At 41.8% G+C, this 19,975-nt stretch overlaps 1 protein-coding gene across 1 annotated transcript in view; it reads left to right on the top strand.

Moving 5' to 3' along the window:
* NOX4 (NADPH oxidase 4) overlaps window positions 1–19,975 on the top strand; it is a 106,388-nt gene that overhangs the window by 19,120 nt on the left and 67,293 nt on the right. Inside the window, exons 5-8 of the mRNA XM_026706773.2 lie at window positions 2,338–2,435; window positions 3,815–3,842; window positions 4,779–4,851; window positions 6,601–6,681. Coding sequence (XP_026562558.1) covers window positions 2,338–2,435; window positions 3,815–3,842; window positions 4,779–4,851; window positions 6,601–6,681 — 280 coding nt within the window. The remainder of the gene's footprint in view (window positions 1–2,337; window positions 2,436–3,814; window positions 3,843–4,778; window positions 4,852–6,600; window positions 6,682–19,975) is intronic.

Genomic DNA, 19,975 nt, shown 5'->3' with positions numbered 1-19,975 from the left:
GATGTTTTGTAATTTGCTTTTGGGAGAGTTTTAGATGCACAGAAATACAGTGAGTCATTTTAAATAAGAAGAGGTGAATTCAGACAACTGTAGCGAAACGAAACACTTATACTGTACAGTAATCCCAGTTTCTGACTAATAAGGACCCTAAAGACCTCACTTGGACACTCAAAAAGCACAGGTTATCCCTTGTTCTGTAGCTTTTCAGTTTGAACTGAACAGGGATAGTCAGCTAAAATACCCTGGAGTATCAGGCCACCTAGAAACAGGCAAAGAGAAGAATTAATTGGACCCTCAGTACATTACACAAAAAAAACATGGGAAGACCCTTTGGGAGGTCAAAGCAAATGCTTGCAAAAATAGGATTTCAAACTGAATCCTAAAAATGAGTTGGGCTACTCCAGCGGGTAAAAAAAAGAGAGAGAGAGAGAGAGAAAAGAGGCAAGGAAAGTGGAAAGCGAGGAAAAAAAGGGGAAGATAAATAAAAAGTAAAAGCATGCAACTAAAAATTACAAAATGACAAGAGTTGGAAGGGACCTTGGAGGTCTTCTAGTCCAACCCCCTGCTCAAGCAGGAGACCCTATACCATTTCAGACAATTGTTTCTTTAAAAACCTCCAATGTTGGAGCACCTACGACTTCTGGAAGCAAGCTGTCCCACTGATTAATTGTTCTAACTGTCAGGAAATTTCTCCTTAGTTCTAGGTTGGGTCTCTCCTTGGTTAGTTTCTATCCATTGCTTCTTGTCCTGCAAGCACCAGGTCATGCTTGGTTTGAAACACTGTTAGCAACTTTCACACAATAGCCCTACATTTCCAGGTTTTGTCCCACTTTTGGACTTAGGAGTCAAGACTTCATATAGAAAGTATATCCAAAGGTGCTTTTTCAAGAGGCAACTAGACTTTCTTTGTTTTTCTTTGAAGGCGTTTCGCTTCTCATCCAAGAAGCTTCTTCAGTTTCTTGGATGAGCTAAAGAAACTTCTTGGATGAGAAGCATAATGTCTTCAAAGAAAGACCAGAAAGTCCAGTTGCCTCTTGACAAATTTGGCATAATTATAATCTAGATGACTGACAATCTCCATAGACATGTAGAAAGTACAATTTTATAATGCCCTGAAGAGCGAATGGGGAATGTTTACAATCTGAAATCGAAGTTCTGGGATGCAGTAAGTGCTTTCACCACAGAATGAAGCTGTAGTGGTGCTTTTGGGAAAAGCATAAAGTGGCTCACATTGAAGAAAGAATAAGATGGCCTCTATCTGGGAATCCATGCTTGGACTAATCAGCACATGTTCAATTATTAATATGGTTGTCTTCCCCATTGACTTTGCTTATCACATGGTCACAAAAGGTGACCACATGACCTTGGGACACTGCATAAATGCAGTTGCCAAGCATTCAAATTTTGATCACGTGACCGCGGAGATGCTGAAACAGTCGTAAGTGTGAAAAACGGTCATAAATCACTTTTTTCACTGTCATTGTAACTTTGAACAGCCACTAAATGAATGGTTATAAGTCAAGAACTACCTGTATAAGGGAGATATCTACTTACTTAAGGTTATCCAAATATTTTCCTGACATTAAAATAATCTTTAGAGACAGAAATTGGAAAGAAGAGGGAATGTAAGAATAAAGAATATTTTTTAATTATTATTTATTATGGGATACCAAGAGGTTGTTAGAGTGATGTGGTGGCCTAGAGGTGGAGCTCTCGCCTCACAATCAGGAGGCTGTGAGTTCGATCCTAGGTAGAAGCAGATATTTCTCTCTGGGCACAATGAGAATTTATCTGCTGAATAAAATTCCACATTGGTGACAGGAAAAGCAGCCAGCCAGTAAACACTCTGCGCCATTCAGTTGCCTAGACTCCACTCCGCTAGGAATTCTGGGATCATTAAAAGGAGTACATAAAACGAGTAACGAAAGGTTGTTAGGAGAAAACAATCTCAGGAACAGAATAAATAGAAGAAAAAAATCTTGACCTTGTCTCAAAAGTGCTTTTTTTCAAAAGGCAACTGGATTATGAGAGTGCTAATGACCAGATGACTGTAAAGAAATATGATCCTTCCACCTTCCCCATCATCCATTCTGAACTGATGAAGCTTCTTGGAAGAGAAGCAAAAGGTTTTCTTCATCTTCAAGGGGGGAAAAAAATAAACATTGAAAAAAAAAAGCACTTTTGAAATATCCATGATCTGGAGACCTGGGAATCTCCATAAAAATCTTGAACTTGTTTAGAAGGGCGCACCTACATTCAGCAAGTATGGAATGAAGATTTGGGGGAAAACATCTCCACTTTGCATTTCGGTGAAATGGTCTCTTTGTTCTGTTTTAGTGATCCACGTTGCTGCCCACCTGGTGAACGCCTTGAACTTCTCTCTGAACTACAGCCAAGAGTTCCTTGCACTCAATGCAGCCAGTTACCGTGGTGAAGTGAGAAGGCCAATCTTTGTTTTCTTCCTTAAAATTCTTGTTTCTTGGATGACCTTTGGCAGCCAGGCAGTGAGAAGTCTGCTATCCATATAACTTGGAGCTTCTACTATCCATATAAATTGGAGCTAACTCCTACTATCCATATAACTTGGAGCTAAAATAGCCAGGATTCCCAACAAAAGCCATGTTTATTCGACACTAGCTGATAACCCGGCATTGCCCGGGTATTTATTTATCCTAATCCTGTATTCGACAGGAAAAGCCCTGATTTCAGCAACAATTAACCAGAACAAATGTAATTTCTAAAGTTGGATTCTCCCGCTTACCAGAGTGAGCCCCCTTGTGGAGTACTGTGAAGCTGTTACCATGGCAACTCCACAGGGCTGTACAGTAGAAGCCATTTTAAGGCAGTACGGTAGCCATTTTAAGGCACAACAGGCTGTATCTTAACAGAAAACACACCCTGAGGGGTGTTAGGGGTGCCTTACCCCCACAGTATTTGTTTCCAGAGAATAAGGAATCTGTGTACCAGAGTTATGCTGGATATAGTGACAGATAGATAGATAGATAGATAGATAGATAGATAGATAGATAGATAGATAGATAGATAGATAGATAGATAGATAAATAGATAGAAGTTAGAAGATGGACATCTAGTGTCCATTCTTCCGGAGGACACTGACTAGGAAAAGACTTTCAGGAAGGTCAGGGAGAAAGAGGTGGTGTTCTCTTCTGATACCTGGATGCCCAATTGTGAGTTTTATTCTCAGGTTAAGCATCAGCAATAGCACTTAGACTTACAGTTTTACAGCCCTCTCTAAGTGATTTACAGGGTCAGCCTATTGCCCCCAACCATCCGGGTCATCATTTTACTGACCTTGGAAGGCGAGAAGGCTGAGTCAACCTGGTGCCTGGTGAGATTCGAACTGCCAAACTTCTGGCAGCCGGCAGTCAGCAGCAGTTGCCTGCAGTACTGCATCCTAACCAGTGCGCCACCGCATCTACTATCCTCAACATTGTCTTCCTAGAGTGCACTTTCATACAACAAGGCTTCTCATCAGCAAATCGTTACAATTCCAGTTTAAAGCCAGACAGTGTCCCCCAAATGTATGTATCAAGGGTGCACCCCTTAACTTTCAATTACATTTTCGTTCCTAATTGCTTAGGAGGTATCTACTCCACCCCCCACAGTTCCTGACCAACATTTTTAAAAGGTTCAGGTAAGAGATAACTGTATGATTTAGACATTTTGTTTATAGTCAAGCCCAGCAATTTATCTCCAGAGACGTGCTTCTGGCTAAGAATACTGATGGACTTATTCCTGCCTTTGCTAAATCATTCACACTGTTTATGTCTCTCTCTTTCTCTCTGCTTTCTAGGATCCCAGGAAATTCCTTTTTGCAACAGGTAACTGAGCAGATGCTTTGTTGAATTATGCAATAAAACCTCTGGATGGTGCTTTGAAAAACAGAAGCAAAATCGGGGCTCTTAATATCAGCACTGTCATTTATCCTCAGGGCTGTCTGGTTGTGTCTTTGTGTGTGTGCGTGCGTGTGTGTTTGTGTGGTGAAATGCACGCAATCTTTTGAACGTTTCAAAAAATGTATTTATGGCAGATGCAGGTTGCCAAGATCATGTCATCACTTTCAGCAACCTTCAAGAGAATCAAAATTAATGGGGGAGGCAGATTCATTTAACAACCATGTTACTAACCGCAGAGATTCACTTAACCAGAGAAAGGTCGCAAAATGGGCAAAATTTCACTTAACAACTGTCTTGTTTGGCAATAAAAATGTTGAGGTCAAATGTGTTTATAAGTCAAGGACTACCTGTAATTAATTCTCCTTTCAGGGGTCTGTCATTTTTTTCCCCCTTTTCTCACATGCTCAAATGAATGGGATGTTTAAAATTGTACCCAGTGCATCCAGAAGTAGTCATATTTCAAATCATCATCATCTTTTAACGACCCCATAATCCCTTGTGGGGTGGAATCTGGGCAACGGAATGAAGTTGAGTGTTTACTGACCGGATGCCCTTCCTTTTGCCAATGCAGAGGTTTTTTTCCAGCAGATATATTCCCAATGTGCCTAGAGAGAGAAATATCTGCCTCTACCTAGGATTGAACTAACAGCCTCCTGATTGTGAGGTGAAAACTCCACCTCTAAGCCACCGCACCTACTCTAAGTAGTCATATTTCAAATAAATCCATTCAAATCAAAGAGGGCTAGCTGTTCTGCTCTAAAACATCTGGCTTTAACCACTGTAGTTTTTTATAGTAGTGTCAAAAGAAATGTACAGTTTTAAAATACAATTAATAGCTATTCTGTTTTTCTTTTGTTTCAGTTCCTGGATTAACCGGTGTCCTTATGGTGCTAATCTTGTTCCTCATGTCTACTGCATCCACTTATGCCATTAGGTAAGATTCAGTCTGACCACTATGAAGCATATAGTGGTTTAACTATTCATGGGTTTGGCTCAAACAAGCAAACAAACAGTTGTTTCCCTTTCTTGGCCACTTGAAGATGTGTGGACTTCAACTCCCAGAATGCTTAGCTAGGGAATTCTGGGAGTTGAAGTGCACACATTTTCAATTAGCCAAGGATGGGAAATCCTGAGGTAAAATATTAAGTATGCATTGTTGCCTGATGAAAAAAACATGAAGCTTTTTAAAAGTAAAAACTGGTATGGGCGCACATAACACAATGTGAGAAGATGCATGTAAGAAATAGACGGAAGGACATATCCACACAATGAATTTCAAAAGGAACCTCAAACTTTCCATTGTCAGGAAAGTGAAACTGGATAAGCTAGGAATGTCAAGGAATGCCAACAGCTGCTAAAAAGAGCTTTTGGGGTGTGATCAAAGCAAGAGAAAATGCTAAGGAACAGAACTGAAACTGAATGCAAAGATTATAATAGTTACTCTGGCTATTTTTGTTTCCGTCATGCAGTGCATAAATGTAGGAAAGGAACTAAAACAAAAATATTCAGAGGCAAATGGCATACAGTTTTTTGGGACTGGATTCCTTTTCAACCAGTGTAATGTTCCAGAGGATGGTTACTCAATCACATCAACTTTAAGAGCTGTGGACTTCCAAAATCCCCCAGCCAGCCAGATAGTTCTTGACTATTGTTTAAACCAGAGGTCCCCAAACTTGGCAACTTTAAGACTTGTGGATTTCCTCAACTCCCAGAATTCCTCAGCCAGCTGTGCTTCAATTCCGGGAGTTGAAGTCCACAAGTCTTAAAGTTGCCAACTTTGGAGACCTCTGGTTTAAACAACTGTTCAATGTTACAACACCAATGTTCGAAGTTATAACAGCTGTGGGGAAAAAGGTGATTGGTTTTCTCGTAACTTTCACAGTATCCCCATAGTCACATGATCAACTTTTGGTTGTTTAGCAACTGGCAAGTATTATGATGGTTGCAATATATTCAGGGTTACGTGATCATGATTTACAACCGTCCTAGCTGGTTTCCAACAAAGCTAAGTGCTTCTGTTCTCTAGACTAGCCAAACCCAAATCCTGCAACCATTCTTTATATATTTTAGTCTCCGGGCCTTTAATAAAGTTAGTTGCTCTTCTTTGCACTTTTTTTCCCCCAAAGTCTCAACATCAAGCACTTGCTGAGGACAGGAACCCAAAATTAAACAGTTCCCAAAAACATTTTAATTGAAAGAGAAGTTTGCCATTTCTCAAGATAATTGATTGCCTTGTCAAACGGCTCTTACTGTTAAGAAATGTCTTCTAACATTTATTCAGTATCTGCCTTCCTGTGACTTGAAATCCATTATTCTTATATCCATTATTCCATATCCTGCACTCTAAAATGATGGAGGACAGGCCTTGACACGTTTCTGTGTTAACATCCAATTAAGTGTTTGAAAAGAGTTGTCATTTCTTCCTCATTTTTCTCTTTTCCTCACCCTTCATCTTTTAGAAAAATCTTCTCTTTTGCACAAAATACTCCCAGGGGTAAACAATGGTGTATTTTCTTTAAAACACCTTTACTTTAGAAAGAAAGAAAAAAAAATCCCAATAGCAATCTTTTGGAATAAATCCAGGTTTGAGTAATTACTTTTTGCCCTACTCAATGCTGAGAACATAACAATGAAAAATTATTTGGTTGCCCGCTAATTTATCTGTTCTTTTTGGTCTTTGCAGGGTTTCAGGTTATGACATATTTTGGTATACCCACAACCTCTTTTTTGTCTTCTACTTGCTGCTGATATTGCATGTTTCTAGGTAAGTGATTCTGTGCAAAGAACGCGTCGTATCAAAATCTTGTGTTGTCGGTACAGGTTTGGCAAAACTACTGTTCCAAAACAGTGTCATTCTGTCACAGTTATCTAGCATGTTTGCAGATGAATTAGGATGAAAACTGTCAAGCTATCACACAGCAGGGGTGGGATTCTACCAGTTTGGACCAGTTCTGTAGAACTGATTGTTACGATTCTGTGCAGTTCGGAGAACCGGCAAATTGTGGCACTGGCTGGCGCCTCCCCTCCTGTCAGATTTCTGCTTTCTAGCTAATCTAAATCGCTGTTGAACTGCTTTGCCTTTGCCCAGGAGGCTTCCCCGAGGCCCAGTCAGGGGTGGTATTCAGGGGATTGGGGGGTGGGGGAGAAGTGGCCTGAGAGCAGAGCTGAACCTTCCCTAGGACTGAAGCTTCTATTTTTCAGTGCAGACTCAGGCAGCAGATTGCAGAAAGGTAGATCTGTGAGTGAATCTGTGATTCTGCAAGCAACTCAATCTGCTTTGCCTGATTTTGGGTAAAAGTTGCTCTTTTAAAAATAAATAAATAAATATAAATATATTCAATATTTACATACAAGCCATGCCCAGTCAGTCACGTGACCACCAAGCCACGCCCAGTCAGCAAGCCACACCCACTCAGTCACATGACCACGAAACCACACCCACAAATTAGGCCATGCCCACAGAAGCAGTTGTTAAGAAATTTGAATCCCACCCCTGTCGCAGAGGTGTTAAACAGATCAGTGGTGGGATTCAAATACTTTTACCACTAGTTCTGTGGGCATGGCTTTTGGGGCGCGCTTAGCATGCGTGTACACACTTTGCGTGCACGCGCATGCCAAACACGCACTTTGCACAGGCGCAGAGGTATTCTAACTCACCTCTTGCAAGCCTGCACTCTCCCGGTCGCTTCATCAGCTGCCGTGCGGCACTCTTCTGTGCTGCGCAAGGCAGCTGTGCTTCAAATTCAGAGGATAAAGGTGAGTATGGGAGCCCAGGTGGGTGGGTGGGTGGACCCAACAGCAGAGGGGCGGAGAGAACCGGTTTGGTCTCCACTGCTCATTGCTGCTAATTGCTCAGCAGAACCGGGCAGAACCGGTAGAATACCACCACTGGCCCAGATCCAGCCTGTGTATCATGCCCCTGGTGGACACTGATTCTGAGGGAGAGGAGGAACAGCCGACAGGGAGTGGAAGTGTGGCTCCGGAGGTTGTGGAGGAGGCTGGGGAAGGGCAGAGGCCAGCTGAGCAGTCAGAGGAGGACCCAGGCCCATCCCCTCTCCATCCTAGGGCACGCAGAGTGGAGAGGGCCTCGAACCTCTTCATGGACTGCAGCTGTGACAACTGAATAAGAGTATGGACCTGCGTACTGGCGAACGCTGGAAACAAAGCGTGTACATATTTCTAGTTTATAATTCCTCTCCGAGTTTGGCGTCCTTCCCAGTGTGCGTTATCTGTGGACATCCCCCAGCCCTTATCTTGCCTGGTTTGTGTTGGTTTTTGTGTGGAAGTTTTTGTTTTTTGTCTTCCGTCAAAGATATTCAGAGCTTGGAAGCAAAGTGAAGGAATAAAAGGGGCTTCACCTGTTTTCTGTGACTGTGTTTGTTTTGTATCCCACCCTGGGTCATCACACCATGAGAAGCCCACACTTGTCCCACAGGGCCGGCCCAGAGGTGGCGAGGGACTGGCCTGTGCCTCCCTGGTCCTCCTTGGCCACACCCACCCAGTTGGCGGTGATGACCAGGCCACACACCGCCAGCCCTCCCAAACACAAACAAAATCCTGATACGGCCTGCAATGGGATCACATCTGACACCCCCGGGCTGTCGTTTCCGTGTCTTCTCCATTTTTAAAATGTCAGGATATTATGCCATTGACTTATCGTTAAGATGGCAGTCAGGACACACCAGAATACAGATAGTCCTCGAGTTACAAGAGTTCGATCAGTAACCATTTGAAGTTACAACAGCGCTGGGAAAAGTGACTGATGACCGTTTTTCACACCCACAACTTTTGCAATACCCGCATGGTCCAAATGGCTATCCAATCTCTTCTTAAAAACTTCCAATGTTGGAGCATTCACAACTTCTGGAATCAAGTTGTTCCACTGATCAGAAGTCAGGCACTTGGCATCTGACTCGTATTTACGACGGTTGCAGTGTCCTTGGGGTCATGTGATTCCCTTTTGTGACCTTCTGACAAGCAAAGTCAATGGGGAAGCCAGATTCACTTAACAACCATGTTACTAACTTAACAACTGCAGTGATTCACTTAACCGCTGTGGCCAGAAAGCTCATAAAATGGGGGCAAAACTCACTTATCAACTGTCTTGCTTAGCAACTGAAATTTGGGGCTCAGTTGTGGTTGTAGGTTGAAGATTACCTGTGTTTATCCATCTGATAGGAAGACAAAGCTTTTCATCCAAAGATTAAAATAGAATAACAGATTTGGAAAGGACCCTTGAGGTCTTCTAGTCCAGCCCTCTGCTCAGACAGGAAGCCCTATACCATTTCAGACAAATGGCTATCCAATCTCTTCTTAAAAACTTCCAATGTTGGAGCATTCACAACTTCTGGAGGCAAGTAGTCCCACTGATTAATTGTTATCAGTTGCAGGAAATTTCTCCTTAGTTCTAGGTTGCTTCTCTCCTTGATGAGTTTCCACCCATTGCTTCTTGTCCTGCCCTCAGGTGCTTTGGAGAATAGCTTGACTCCCTCTTCTTTGGGGCAGCCCCTGAGATATTGGAACATTGCTATCATGTCACCCGTAGATCAGATAAACTGAGAAAGGATTATCTGATAAGACAAGGATAAGAATTATTGGATGTAAAAGAATGAAAAAAATGATGGTTGATATTTTGCTGCAAACTTTGACATCTTTGAAGACCAGCTATTGCTTGAGAGTAGTCTTTGCTTGGAGACTTAACTCTTTGTATCCTAAAAATATGGGTTTCCTTGTTCCCTTTCTCTTTTCTCTCCCCAAAAATGATTCTTTTCTTTGCTTTATTTCCATACAATTTGGTTCCTCCATTCTTTCCTCTTTTCATTCTTCTTTCCAGCTTCATTCAGTCTCCACCCTTTTTCTGTTTTTGTATTTACTGCTGTAATATTTGTGTGTTGATTGTACGGTAGAAGAGGGTTTGCATGTGTGAATCAGAGGGGGAAAATGGTTAGTATATGCAGACGGGGAAACAACTATTTTTCAAAATGGGTCATCCTATTTTACAGGCAATTAGTTCTAATTGCCAGTTATTAATTCAATTATTTTTTTCCCCTATCCCTTTTCTTTCTTTGTGGCGTTACTTTAGGAAAGTGTATGGACCCACATTATGGCAGCTCTTATTATTTGCAACTCATTATCTGCAGTTGCAAATATCCATAGTTTGGAAATACATATAGTGACTTTTGTTAAAAGCCTTACACTTTCACAACTTCGAGTCCATTTTGGTATGCGTTGTGCATGCTGAAAGTTTTGGACAGGTTTTTATAAGTGTGTAAAAGGTGTTTGTTCATGCCCGATTATTTGTGGACTTATTAGACCCCAGGGCTGTCTGAAAGGGAACTCCTGTGAGTATCAAGGAACACAGCTACATGTATGAACGCGGCATATCCATTGCACAGTGGAGCGGTTCTTCCGCATTTGACTTGTTTTCCATGTGGACGCAATACAAAAAAAAGATGTTGAAGAGTCTAGAAAGAGTACAGAGAAGAGCAACAAAGATGACAACAGGTCTGGAGACTAAACTGTTCGGTGAACCAACGGAGGGAACTAGGTATGTCTAGTCCAGGAGTGTCAAACTGGATTTCTTTGAGGGCCAGATCAGCATTGTAGCTCTCCATGGGCCGGCCAGTGGGGGAGACGGGATGGATGCCTCCCGCAGCACCCCGATGGCCAAAACAGGATGTGGGGAGATCACGGCCGGCCGACCTGTACCCCGTTTTTAGCCTCCACAGCTTTCTGCAGCACTCTGCCAGCTGAAAACGGGCCACAGGGGGACCTCGCACAGCCCATCTGTGGCCCGTTTTTGGCCACGACCTCCTGCAGCACTCTACTGGATGAAAACAGACCTGCGGCAGGGGGGCACATACCGCCCCCCCCATGCCCTGTTTTGGCCAGTAGTGGAACCACGGGCCGTATTGTTGATATTTCCAGGATGGTGGCGTGGACCAGATCTAAGCACCCCATGGGCCTCATCCGGGCCATGAGCCTTGAATTTGACACCCCTGGTTTAATCTAACAAGGACTAGGGTTGGTTCGATAGCATTCTTCCAGTTTATTTCACTTGTATATTAAATTTACATGCCACTCATCTCGCTGTCAAGAGCAACTCTTGGAGGCTTACAACGCTCCAACACTTGAAGGGTTGCCACATGAAAGAGGACATTGATTTATGCTTATAGCATCATAGGTAGGACAAGACACAATGAGAGGAAGGTCATCAGAGGGAGATCCGAGCTGGACATAAAGAGGAATTTCCTGGAGTTAAGCAATGGAACCGCTTGCTTTCTGGAGTTGTGAATGCTTTGCCGCTGTAAGCGTTCGAGAAAAGATTGGACAACCTTTTGTCCGAGATGGTATGAGGTCTTCTACCTTGGACTAAAAGTTCTCCAAGATCCCTTCCAACCCTGTGATTCCATGAACACTAGCCTTGTAGCTGATGATCCATGTAGGTTTCCATTACTCTCTTCCTTGATGATTTTTAACTTGCCACTCAAACCTTCAGTGCTACCGTGGGATTTTTTTTTTTTGAGATCTCTATTAAGTACAGGCCATCCTCGACTTATGACCGAGCTCAAAATTTCTGTTGCCAAGCGAGGAATTTATTAAAAGTGTTTGGCCCCATTTTATAACCTTTCTTGCCACAATTGTTAAGTGAATCTGGCTCCCAACACTGACTCTACTTGTCAGAAGGTTGCAGAAGGAGATTACATGGCCATGGGACACTGCAACCGTCGTAAATATGAACCAATATGAGCCAAGCAGGTGAATTTTGATCACGTGATTGTGGGGATGCTGCAAAGGTCATATAACTATGAAAAACAGTCGTAAGTCACCTTTTTCAGTGCTGTTGTAACTTTGAACGGTCACTAAATGAATTGTTGTAAGTGGAGGACTACTTGTACTAACAAGAACTGACCCATAGAGCTTCTGAGCCCACACAGGGCCAATCTGATGTACCCATCACCATTTTCCTATATGCCTCCTATTTCGTTTTTCAAAGGATGACTGTTCTGACCAAGGTTTCTGGGACCATAATTACGCACATGCTTATTTTAAAAACAAGTCTTGTTTTATTGCAACGCAGGGAATTATTTTCATTCCCAGCTGATAATGAATCTCAAACAGTCCCTCAAGATAAGCACCCACCTTTCTTGCCCGTGAAGTGCTGCCAATAACAGAAGTGTCAAACGAACTAGAATGAAAACCAACCGAAGTACAAAGAGCTTCAAGAATGAATCTGAACTGAATGACTTTGCTTCCTGCAAATGTTTCATCATCTTTGCCTGTCCTTTATCCCTTATGAGAGGGACAATCACCTCCCAGCCTTACTCCTGAGTCACCCCTTTTGTTTCAGCTGCTCTCATCTTCTAGCAGCTCTGTGCACATGCACACTGGGAACAGGCTCCCCTTGTTCCTCTGCCTGACTCCGGTGGCTCTGGAGGCAGCACCCCACTCCCAGATGGTCCTGACCCCATCTCTGCATCAGATGCAGGACCCTCATCCGAGTCCTCTCCAGACTCCTGGACTGATCTCCTTTTTTTCCCACTGTCCGATTCTGCTCCTATCTGCACTGGCTGCCCGTGAACCACAACAGTGACAGGCGCTTTTCAAAAAGGTGATTTGATGCACAGACAAAGAAGAGACAGGTTTTTTTGTCATCTCTCCCTAGTTGCTATGTGGGCTAGAAAAATCATTGTAAAGACAAAATGTTTGAGTAACCTTTCCTGACATTTCCCAAACAAAGAAGAAGATTGCCAAAAGATGGGAGCATTAGCGGTCCTTGTATCTCTTAATCTCTTCCCTCCCACTTAACCAACAAGATTGAGGTAGATACATGGGAGAGCATATGGCAAATGGTATCATTCTTGTTACATATAAAAGGTGGCGCATTTGGCTTTCTTTTTTCCACCCGGTGAAGAACTTTTCTCCAGACCCCAGAGCTAAAACTGGCATTTAGCTGACTTGATTTGCACCCCTAGACTGAGTTTATGATGCTAAATGAGGAAACTGTTAAGTATGTTTTTTTTGCTTCATTTTATTGCCATGTTTGTTAAGTAAATTCCCACGGTTATTAAGTAGATTCTGGCTTCCCTATTGACTTGGCTTTTCTGAAGTTTGCAAAAGAGGATCCCATGACCTCAGAACAATGCAAGCGTCATAAATAGGAGTCAGCTGTCAAACATCCAAATGTTGTTAAATTGGTAATACAGTGGTTAAGTGAATTTGGCTTCCCCGCTGACTTTGCTTGTCGGAAGATCAAAATATATGATCACACGACCCTGTAACCATCATTCAAATTCAAATTAGAGTTATAATTAGAGTTAGAGTTGGAATTACAATTACAATTATAATTAGAACTAGAATCAGAATTCTTTATTGGCCAAGTGTGATTAGACACAACAAGGAATTTGTCTCCGGTGCATAAACTTTCAGTGTACATACAACAATAGTGACAGATCATTATCATAGTCGTTGTAAAAATACATTCATCATAAAACATTAGATGCAATACTTAGTGATAGTCATGGATACTAAAAAGCAATCAACAGAAATCATATTAGGATACTAAGTAAACAATATAAATAGTAAGATACAAGCAACAAAGTTATAGTAATAAGATAAGGACATAGGCAACAGGGAAGATGAGATGGCAATATTCTTTCTAGATAGTTTGAGAGTTAGATAGAATAGTTAGAAATCTTTTATTGGCCAAGTGTGATTGGACACACAAGGAATTTGTCTTAGTGCAAATGCTCTCAGTGTCCATAAAAGAAAAGATACATTTGTCAAGAATCATAAGGTACAACACTTAATAATAGTCATAGGGTACAAATAAGCAATCAAATCACACTAGGAAACAGTCAATATAAATCGTAAGGATACAAGCGACAAAGTTACAGTCATACAGTCACAAGTGGGTGATAAGGAGTGATGAGAAGTTTGACAGTAATAGTAGTGCAGACTATAAATAGTTGGGCAGTGTTGAAGGAATAGTGTTATGGGAATTAGTTGTTTAGCAGAGTGATGGCATGGGGGGAAAATTGTCCTTGTATCTAGTTGTTCTGACGTGCAGTGCCCTATAGCGTCGTTTCTTCATAAATATGAATCAGTTGTCAAGTATCTGGATGTAAATCACATAACCATGGGGATACTGCAATGGTTATAAGTGAGAAAAAACTGTCATAAGTCAATATTTTCAGTGCCTCTGTAACTTTGAACAGTCACTAAACAAACTGTTGTAAACTGAAGATTAACTGTATTCAGCCTCTAGTCATTGCAAACAGGACTAAGTGCAGCTTTGTTGCCAAGTTCCAGGAATTGAGTTATGGGAAGACAATGAGGGGAAGGGGAATGACTGTCATAATTTATGGGTCCCAAGTACCTCTAAGGTACCGCCGTGGTAACGTTGAACAGTCACTTAGTGACTGGAGGACAATTTGTAATCTTTCCTGAAACTTCTTCCCCCAACTTAGTGGTTTGTTTACTCCTTCCTTGTTCCCAAGGCCACGTCTGCCTCCCTTCAATAGATGCTTCCAAATATGGGCGTTCTGCAGAAAATGGAATGGAAAGTTTTTTATTCTCTACTCCTCAAAATTTTCCTTTCCCCTAACTAATCCCAAATCTCCATTCCACTTTGGGGTTTCTGAATGGCTCTCTATAATTGGGGAAGATATTTCAACTTTGAATGAAAAAAATAGATACCCATTCTTTTTTTCTTTTTCTTTTAAGGTTTTCTTCCTTGAGATAGGCCAGGGGCTTGGAAGTGAATAATGGAGCACCACTTCTGTCAAGGGCTTTGTGGATTTCTAACATGGCAATAATGGATTGTGTACATTGGCAAAGATTCAAGACAGTGATAAAAAGATCTGGTGTAGTGTTTTTCTCTCAGGAGAAAGAGTCTGAAACAAACACCTCTCTTTTCCAAATGTAGTCCTTTTGAGGTTCAAAAAATGCTAATCTCTGCAGGAGAGATTTGGTCTTCCTTCCTTCTTTCCTTCCTTCCTTCCTTCCTTCCTTCCTTCCTTCCTTCCTTCCTTCCTTCCTTCCTTCCTTCCTCCTTTCTCCTCCTTTCCTTCTTTATCTTATTTCCTTCCTTCCTTCTTCCTTTCTCTTTCTCCCTCCCTCTTCTGCCTTTCTCCTTCCATGCTTCCTTCCTTCCTTCCCTCCACCTTTCTCATTCTTTCCTTCTTTATCTTATATCCTTCTTTCCTTTCCTTTCCTCTCACTTCTCCCCTTCTCCTTCCTTCCTTCCTTCCTTCCTTCCTTCCTTCCTTCCTTCCTTCCTTCCTTCCTTCCTTCCTTCCTTCCTTCCTTCCTTCCTTCCTTCCTCCTTTCTCCTTATTTCCTTCCTTATCTTCTTTCCTTCTTTCCTTCCTTTTTCTTTCTCTCTCCCTCTCACTTCTTCCTTTCTCCTTCCTTCCTTCCTTACTTTCCCTCACTTCTGCCTTTCTCAACCAGTCAATGAAGTTTCTCAGTCATCCAGATAGAGTTGTCTGGAAGTCAAGTCATGGCAACTGGACTTCTTTTCTTTTTTAGGGGGTTGTAACATTTCCCTGCTTATCCAAGTAGCATCTTTCAGTCAGAGCTCAAACTGAAGAAGCTACTTGGATAAGCAGAGATACATTTCAACCCCCCAAAGAAAAGAAGCTCAGTTGCCTTGACTCAACTTCCAGACAGTTCTACAACCATTTTTCCTTGTTTTTAGTAACAGGAGCCTGCCTCCTGAAAACATCAGCACGGTAGAGGTTGAAGGACATCAAGACAGTGTAGCCAACTGGAGAGAAAGGTGTGCTTGTGAGGTATTTCTCCCTTTCTCCACCTTGTAACTGAGTAAATGTAAGGCCATCCCACTCGATCCATGATCCTTTCTCTCCAATTCTCTTCTTTGGTAAGGTAATCCTTACTTTATGACTACAAATGGACCAAGAATTTTTGTTGCAAAGCAAGGCAAATGTTAAGTGAGTCGCACCTAATTTAATGATCCTTTTTGCCATAATTGTTAAGTGAATCACTGCAATTGTGAACTGAGTCACACTTTGTTAAACAAATTCCACATCTCCCAATAACCTCATCTATTAGAAGCCATCTGGGAAGGTCCCGAATGATAATCAGATGACCTCAAATTGCATGACAAGGACCAGAAAGAAGAAACACAGGAGAAAATAATGTCTCTTTGTAGCCCTAACCTAGAATTCCCAAAAGGGAAGTCGTTGGCTTTCAGATCTTTCTTGTTTATAAGATTGGGGATGGAATAATTAAAGAGAGAAACCCCATCTCCCTTTATTAAGCCATAATTTTTAATATTTGAAGAAGAATCATGTAATTATAAGGACTCTTCTTAAACAGAAGATGAAGCACTGCAGAACTGAAAATTATTTAATCCCAACTTCTGTTTCATGAAGACACTGAAGTGGAATATAATTACCACTTCATCGTCTGGGGATTTTCCTTTAAAAATTTCAATGTAAAAATATCGATCATAAATTACTTTCCCTTGTCATTTGCTCTGGAAAAGTAGTTTATACTAGTACAAGGCTGTCTTCTGATTTTAACCAAAATCTGTAAGTTAAAAGGTGTCCTTGATTTATGACTGGTCATTTAGTGACTGTTTAAAATTGTAGTGGATCCCTCCCCAAAAGATACCAATTCCAATGGCTGGCCTCACCACTCCTTGTGATCATGTGAGCATATTTTGGATGCTCAGCGACTTGCCACATTTACTACATCTGTTGCAGTGTTCTGTGGTCACGTGACCATAATTAATGGTTGTTGTTTTTTGGCTGAAAACCAGAATTTACTAGCTGCCTTATGATCGCCAGAACTTACAACTGCACAGGTAGTTCAGGACTTACAACAATTCATTTAGTGACTGTTCAAAGATACAGCAACACTGAAAAGTGACTAAGGAATGTTTTTTAATACTTATGGTCATTTTTCAGGGTTCCGAGTAATACACCCACAGCAAAACTCTGAGGCAGGTAGATTCCTCGAAGAATAGTTTTATTTGGATAGATCATATTGGCACAGATCTAGTGAAAACCGACTCTGAAGGTTCCCGGGGTTTTCACCTAATTAAAAGTAAAAGTTTTTCTCCAATCAAAATGCTGTCTGGTTGCCTGGTAACATCACTCCTCCCTCTCTCTCTCTCTCTCTCTCTCTCCCATCCTCCCTCCATTCCTCCCTCACCCTCCCTCTCTCTCTATCCCTCCCTCTCTCTCTCTTCCAATATTTGAGGAGAAGAGAAGGGTCAACCTATTCTCCAAAACATCGAAGGACAGGACAAGAAGTAACAGATGGAAACTTATCAAAGAGAGATCCAGCCTAGAACTCAGGAGAAACTTCCTGACAGTGAAAACAATTAATCAATGGGACAGCTTGCTTCCAGAAGTTGTGGCTGCTCCATCATGGAGATTTTTAAGAAGAGACTGGACAGCCATTTATCCAGAATGGTATAAAGCAGCAGTCTCCAAGCTTTCTGGCTCCACACACTCTCAGTAGAGGCTACAGTGGACACAGTGCCGGAATGGGGTGGGGAGATGGTTTTGTGCACACAACCTAGATCTGCGCATATACAAATGAAGCTTCCTGCACTCACCTGGTGCTTTTGTGGGCCACTTTCCAACAGGCTGTGGACCAGTACCGCTCTGTGGACTGGGGATTGGGGACTCCTGGTATAGAATCTTCTGCTTGAGTAGGGGTTGGACTAGAAGACCTCTAAGGTCTCCTCCAAATCTGATATTCTATATATTTTGAATTCTACCTCTTAAAAATGAAGAAAGCAAAATATTGGCACAATGTTGGCTGGAGGGACTGGGTTTTCCTTCCTTCCTTCCTTCCTTCCTTCCTTCCTTCCTTCCTTCCTTCCTTCCTTCCTTCCTTCCTTCCTTCCTTCCTTCCTTCCTTCCCCTTCCTTCCTTCCTTCCTTCCTCTCTGTCACTTCTGTCTTTCTCCTTCCTTCCTCCCTATCACTTCTGTCTGTCTCCTTCCTTCCTTCCTTCCTTCCTTCCTTCCTTCCTTCCTTCCTTTCTTCTTCCCTCTTTCTCTCTTACTCACATCTTCCATCCTTCTGCCTTTCTCTTTCTTTCCATCCTTCCTTCTTTCCTGCCTTCCTCCCTCTTTCTCTCTCCTTCGCCCCTTCCTTGCGTCTACTTTTCTCCTTTCCTTCATTATTTCCTTTCCTTCCTTTCTCTTTCTCTCTCCCCCTCACTTCTGCCTTTCTCTTTCCTCCCTCCCTCCCTCTCCCTCCCTCCCTCCCTCCCTCTTTCTTTCTTTCTTTCTTTCTTTCTTTCTTTCTTTCTTTCTTTCTTTCTTTCTTTCTTTCTTTCTTTCTTTCTTTCTTTGTTTTTTTTAAATTTTGCTGCCTGCAAGGAGTTAATGCAGAGGCAGGAAAACTAGCTTTAGCAATATTCACTGCAGCATTGGTTTCCACCTCCTCCAAAGGAGGAGGATAAGGTTTAATGGGCGATGTAATGTTCCTGCAGCACTGCTTCAGAATGTCTGCAATGTAGGTTTGTTATCTGAAGGACTTCTGGAGGGGAAGAAATGCCAAAAGAGACTGAGGGAGTTTTATACTTGGCTCAACCTCTCCCTCATTTTAAATTATCCTTATGTACTGGATCTTGGGGTCAGAACTAGTTTTATTCTCACGCTTCCCTCTCCTTTCTGATTTCAGACTGCAGTTTTGAAGCGTGGGTTCTTTTCTTTTAATATAAACGTACCTCCAAAGGCAGCAGAACAGTGTGGTTCCTAGAAATATAATTGCTGCAAAAACTGGAATCGTCCCCTTTTGTTTCAGTGAAGAACTGCCTCTTTTTCTTTTCTTTTTTTTTTTAAAGCATGGCATTTCATGTGGAAATTACCAGGGCTCCTGTCACCGTAAAAATGAATAAAACAGTGTGGGCTTACCACCTTTATTATATACTGTTTGTTTGTTTTGTTTTTAAGAGGAGGAGGCTTCGCACAGTTAAAGCGAGGGCGTTGGTTGTATAAGAGGGGACCGTTGTAAATAAAGATAATTAAAAACAAGCACAGCCCTCGGCGCAATTACAAGAAAGAGAAACAAGACTGTTAATTTCACCTCTGCATTTGTTGGCTTTCATTGGTTTTTTTGTTTTGTTTTTAAGTTTTTCGTTCACAGTCTGCAAGTTGCCCAGTCAGGAGATATCAATCAAGCTCTAGGATCAAAGGAAAGGGATGAGAAAAATGAATTGACTTCCCTTTTTAGTGTGTGTTTTTTTTTCCTTAAGTGAGCAAGAATAATTTTTCAAAATGGCGTCTCATGGAAATCATTACGGAAGCAACAACAACAAAAAAAGTATGCGGTTGTGTTGTTTAGATTTTGCTGAGGGAAATTCATAAAGAAATATCATCGTCTGCATCTGTGTTTATAAGGCAGGACTCTTAGCAAACTTCAGAACTTAACTGCTGAATATAATTAGATTTAAATTGTGTATATGAGCGCGTGGGTGAGAAGGAAAATCATTGCAATTTGATCGCAGCTATTTTCTGCCTCCATTTTGTGTTTCATGACAACCCTGCAGGTTGACATCACGAATGTGTCCTGTCCCTGGAAGAACAACCCCATATGAGAAGGAATTAAAGATGTTTCCGCTCTGAATTGCCATTTAGTTCCAAAAGGCTTCTAGAATGTTTGCAGTCCTCTCCTGGGCTGTGCAAAACAGTCCCTTGATCTGGTCCAGTGGGAGTTTTTCTAGTTTTTCTGTGTTTTTCTAGTAGAAGTACTGTGCTTTAGGACATAGAATCTGTTGTGTTTCACTGGCAGCCAGTGCAGATGGCAGTGGAATCAGACAGTGAGGAAGAAAGGGAGTAAGGCTGGGAGGTGATTGCCCCTGCCATAAGGGATAAAAGTCAGGCTTAAATGAAGAAACCTTTGCAGGAAGCAAAGTAGTTTGTTCGGTTCCGAGTCATCCTTGAAGCTCTGAGTACTTTGGTTGGTTTTTTTCTTGTACTTTGTTTGGTTTCTTTTATAGTTAATTTCATACTTCTGTTTTTGGCAGCATTCCACAGAACTGAAAGGTGGGTGCTTATCTTGGGGGTCTGTT

This window comes from Pseudonaja textilis, chromosome 7 (assembly GCF_049901715.1).
Source record: "Pseudonaja textilis isolate UNSWEBS1 chromosome 7, rPseTex1.2, whole genome shotgun sequence".
NCBI classification, from domain to species: Eukaryota; Metazoa; Chordata; class Lepidosauria; order Squamata; family Elapidae; genus Pseudonaja; species Pseudonaja textilis.
Note: the sequence above shows the minus strand (reverse complement) of the source record. Positions and strands in the feature narration are given on the sequence as shown.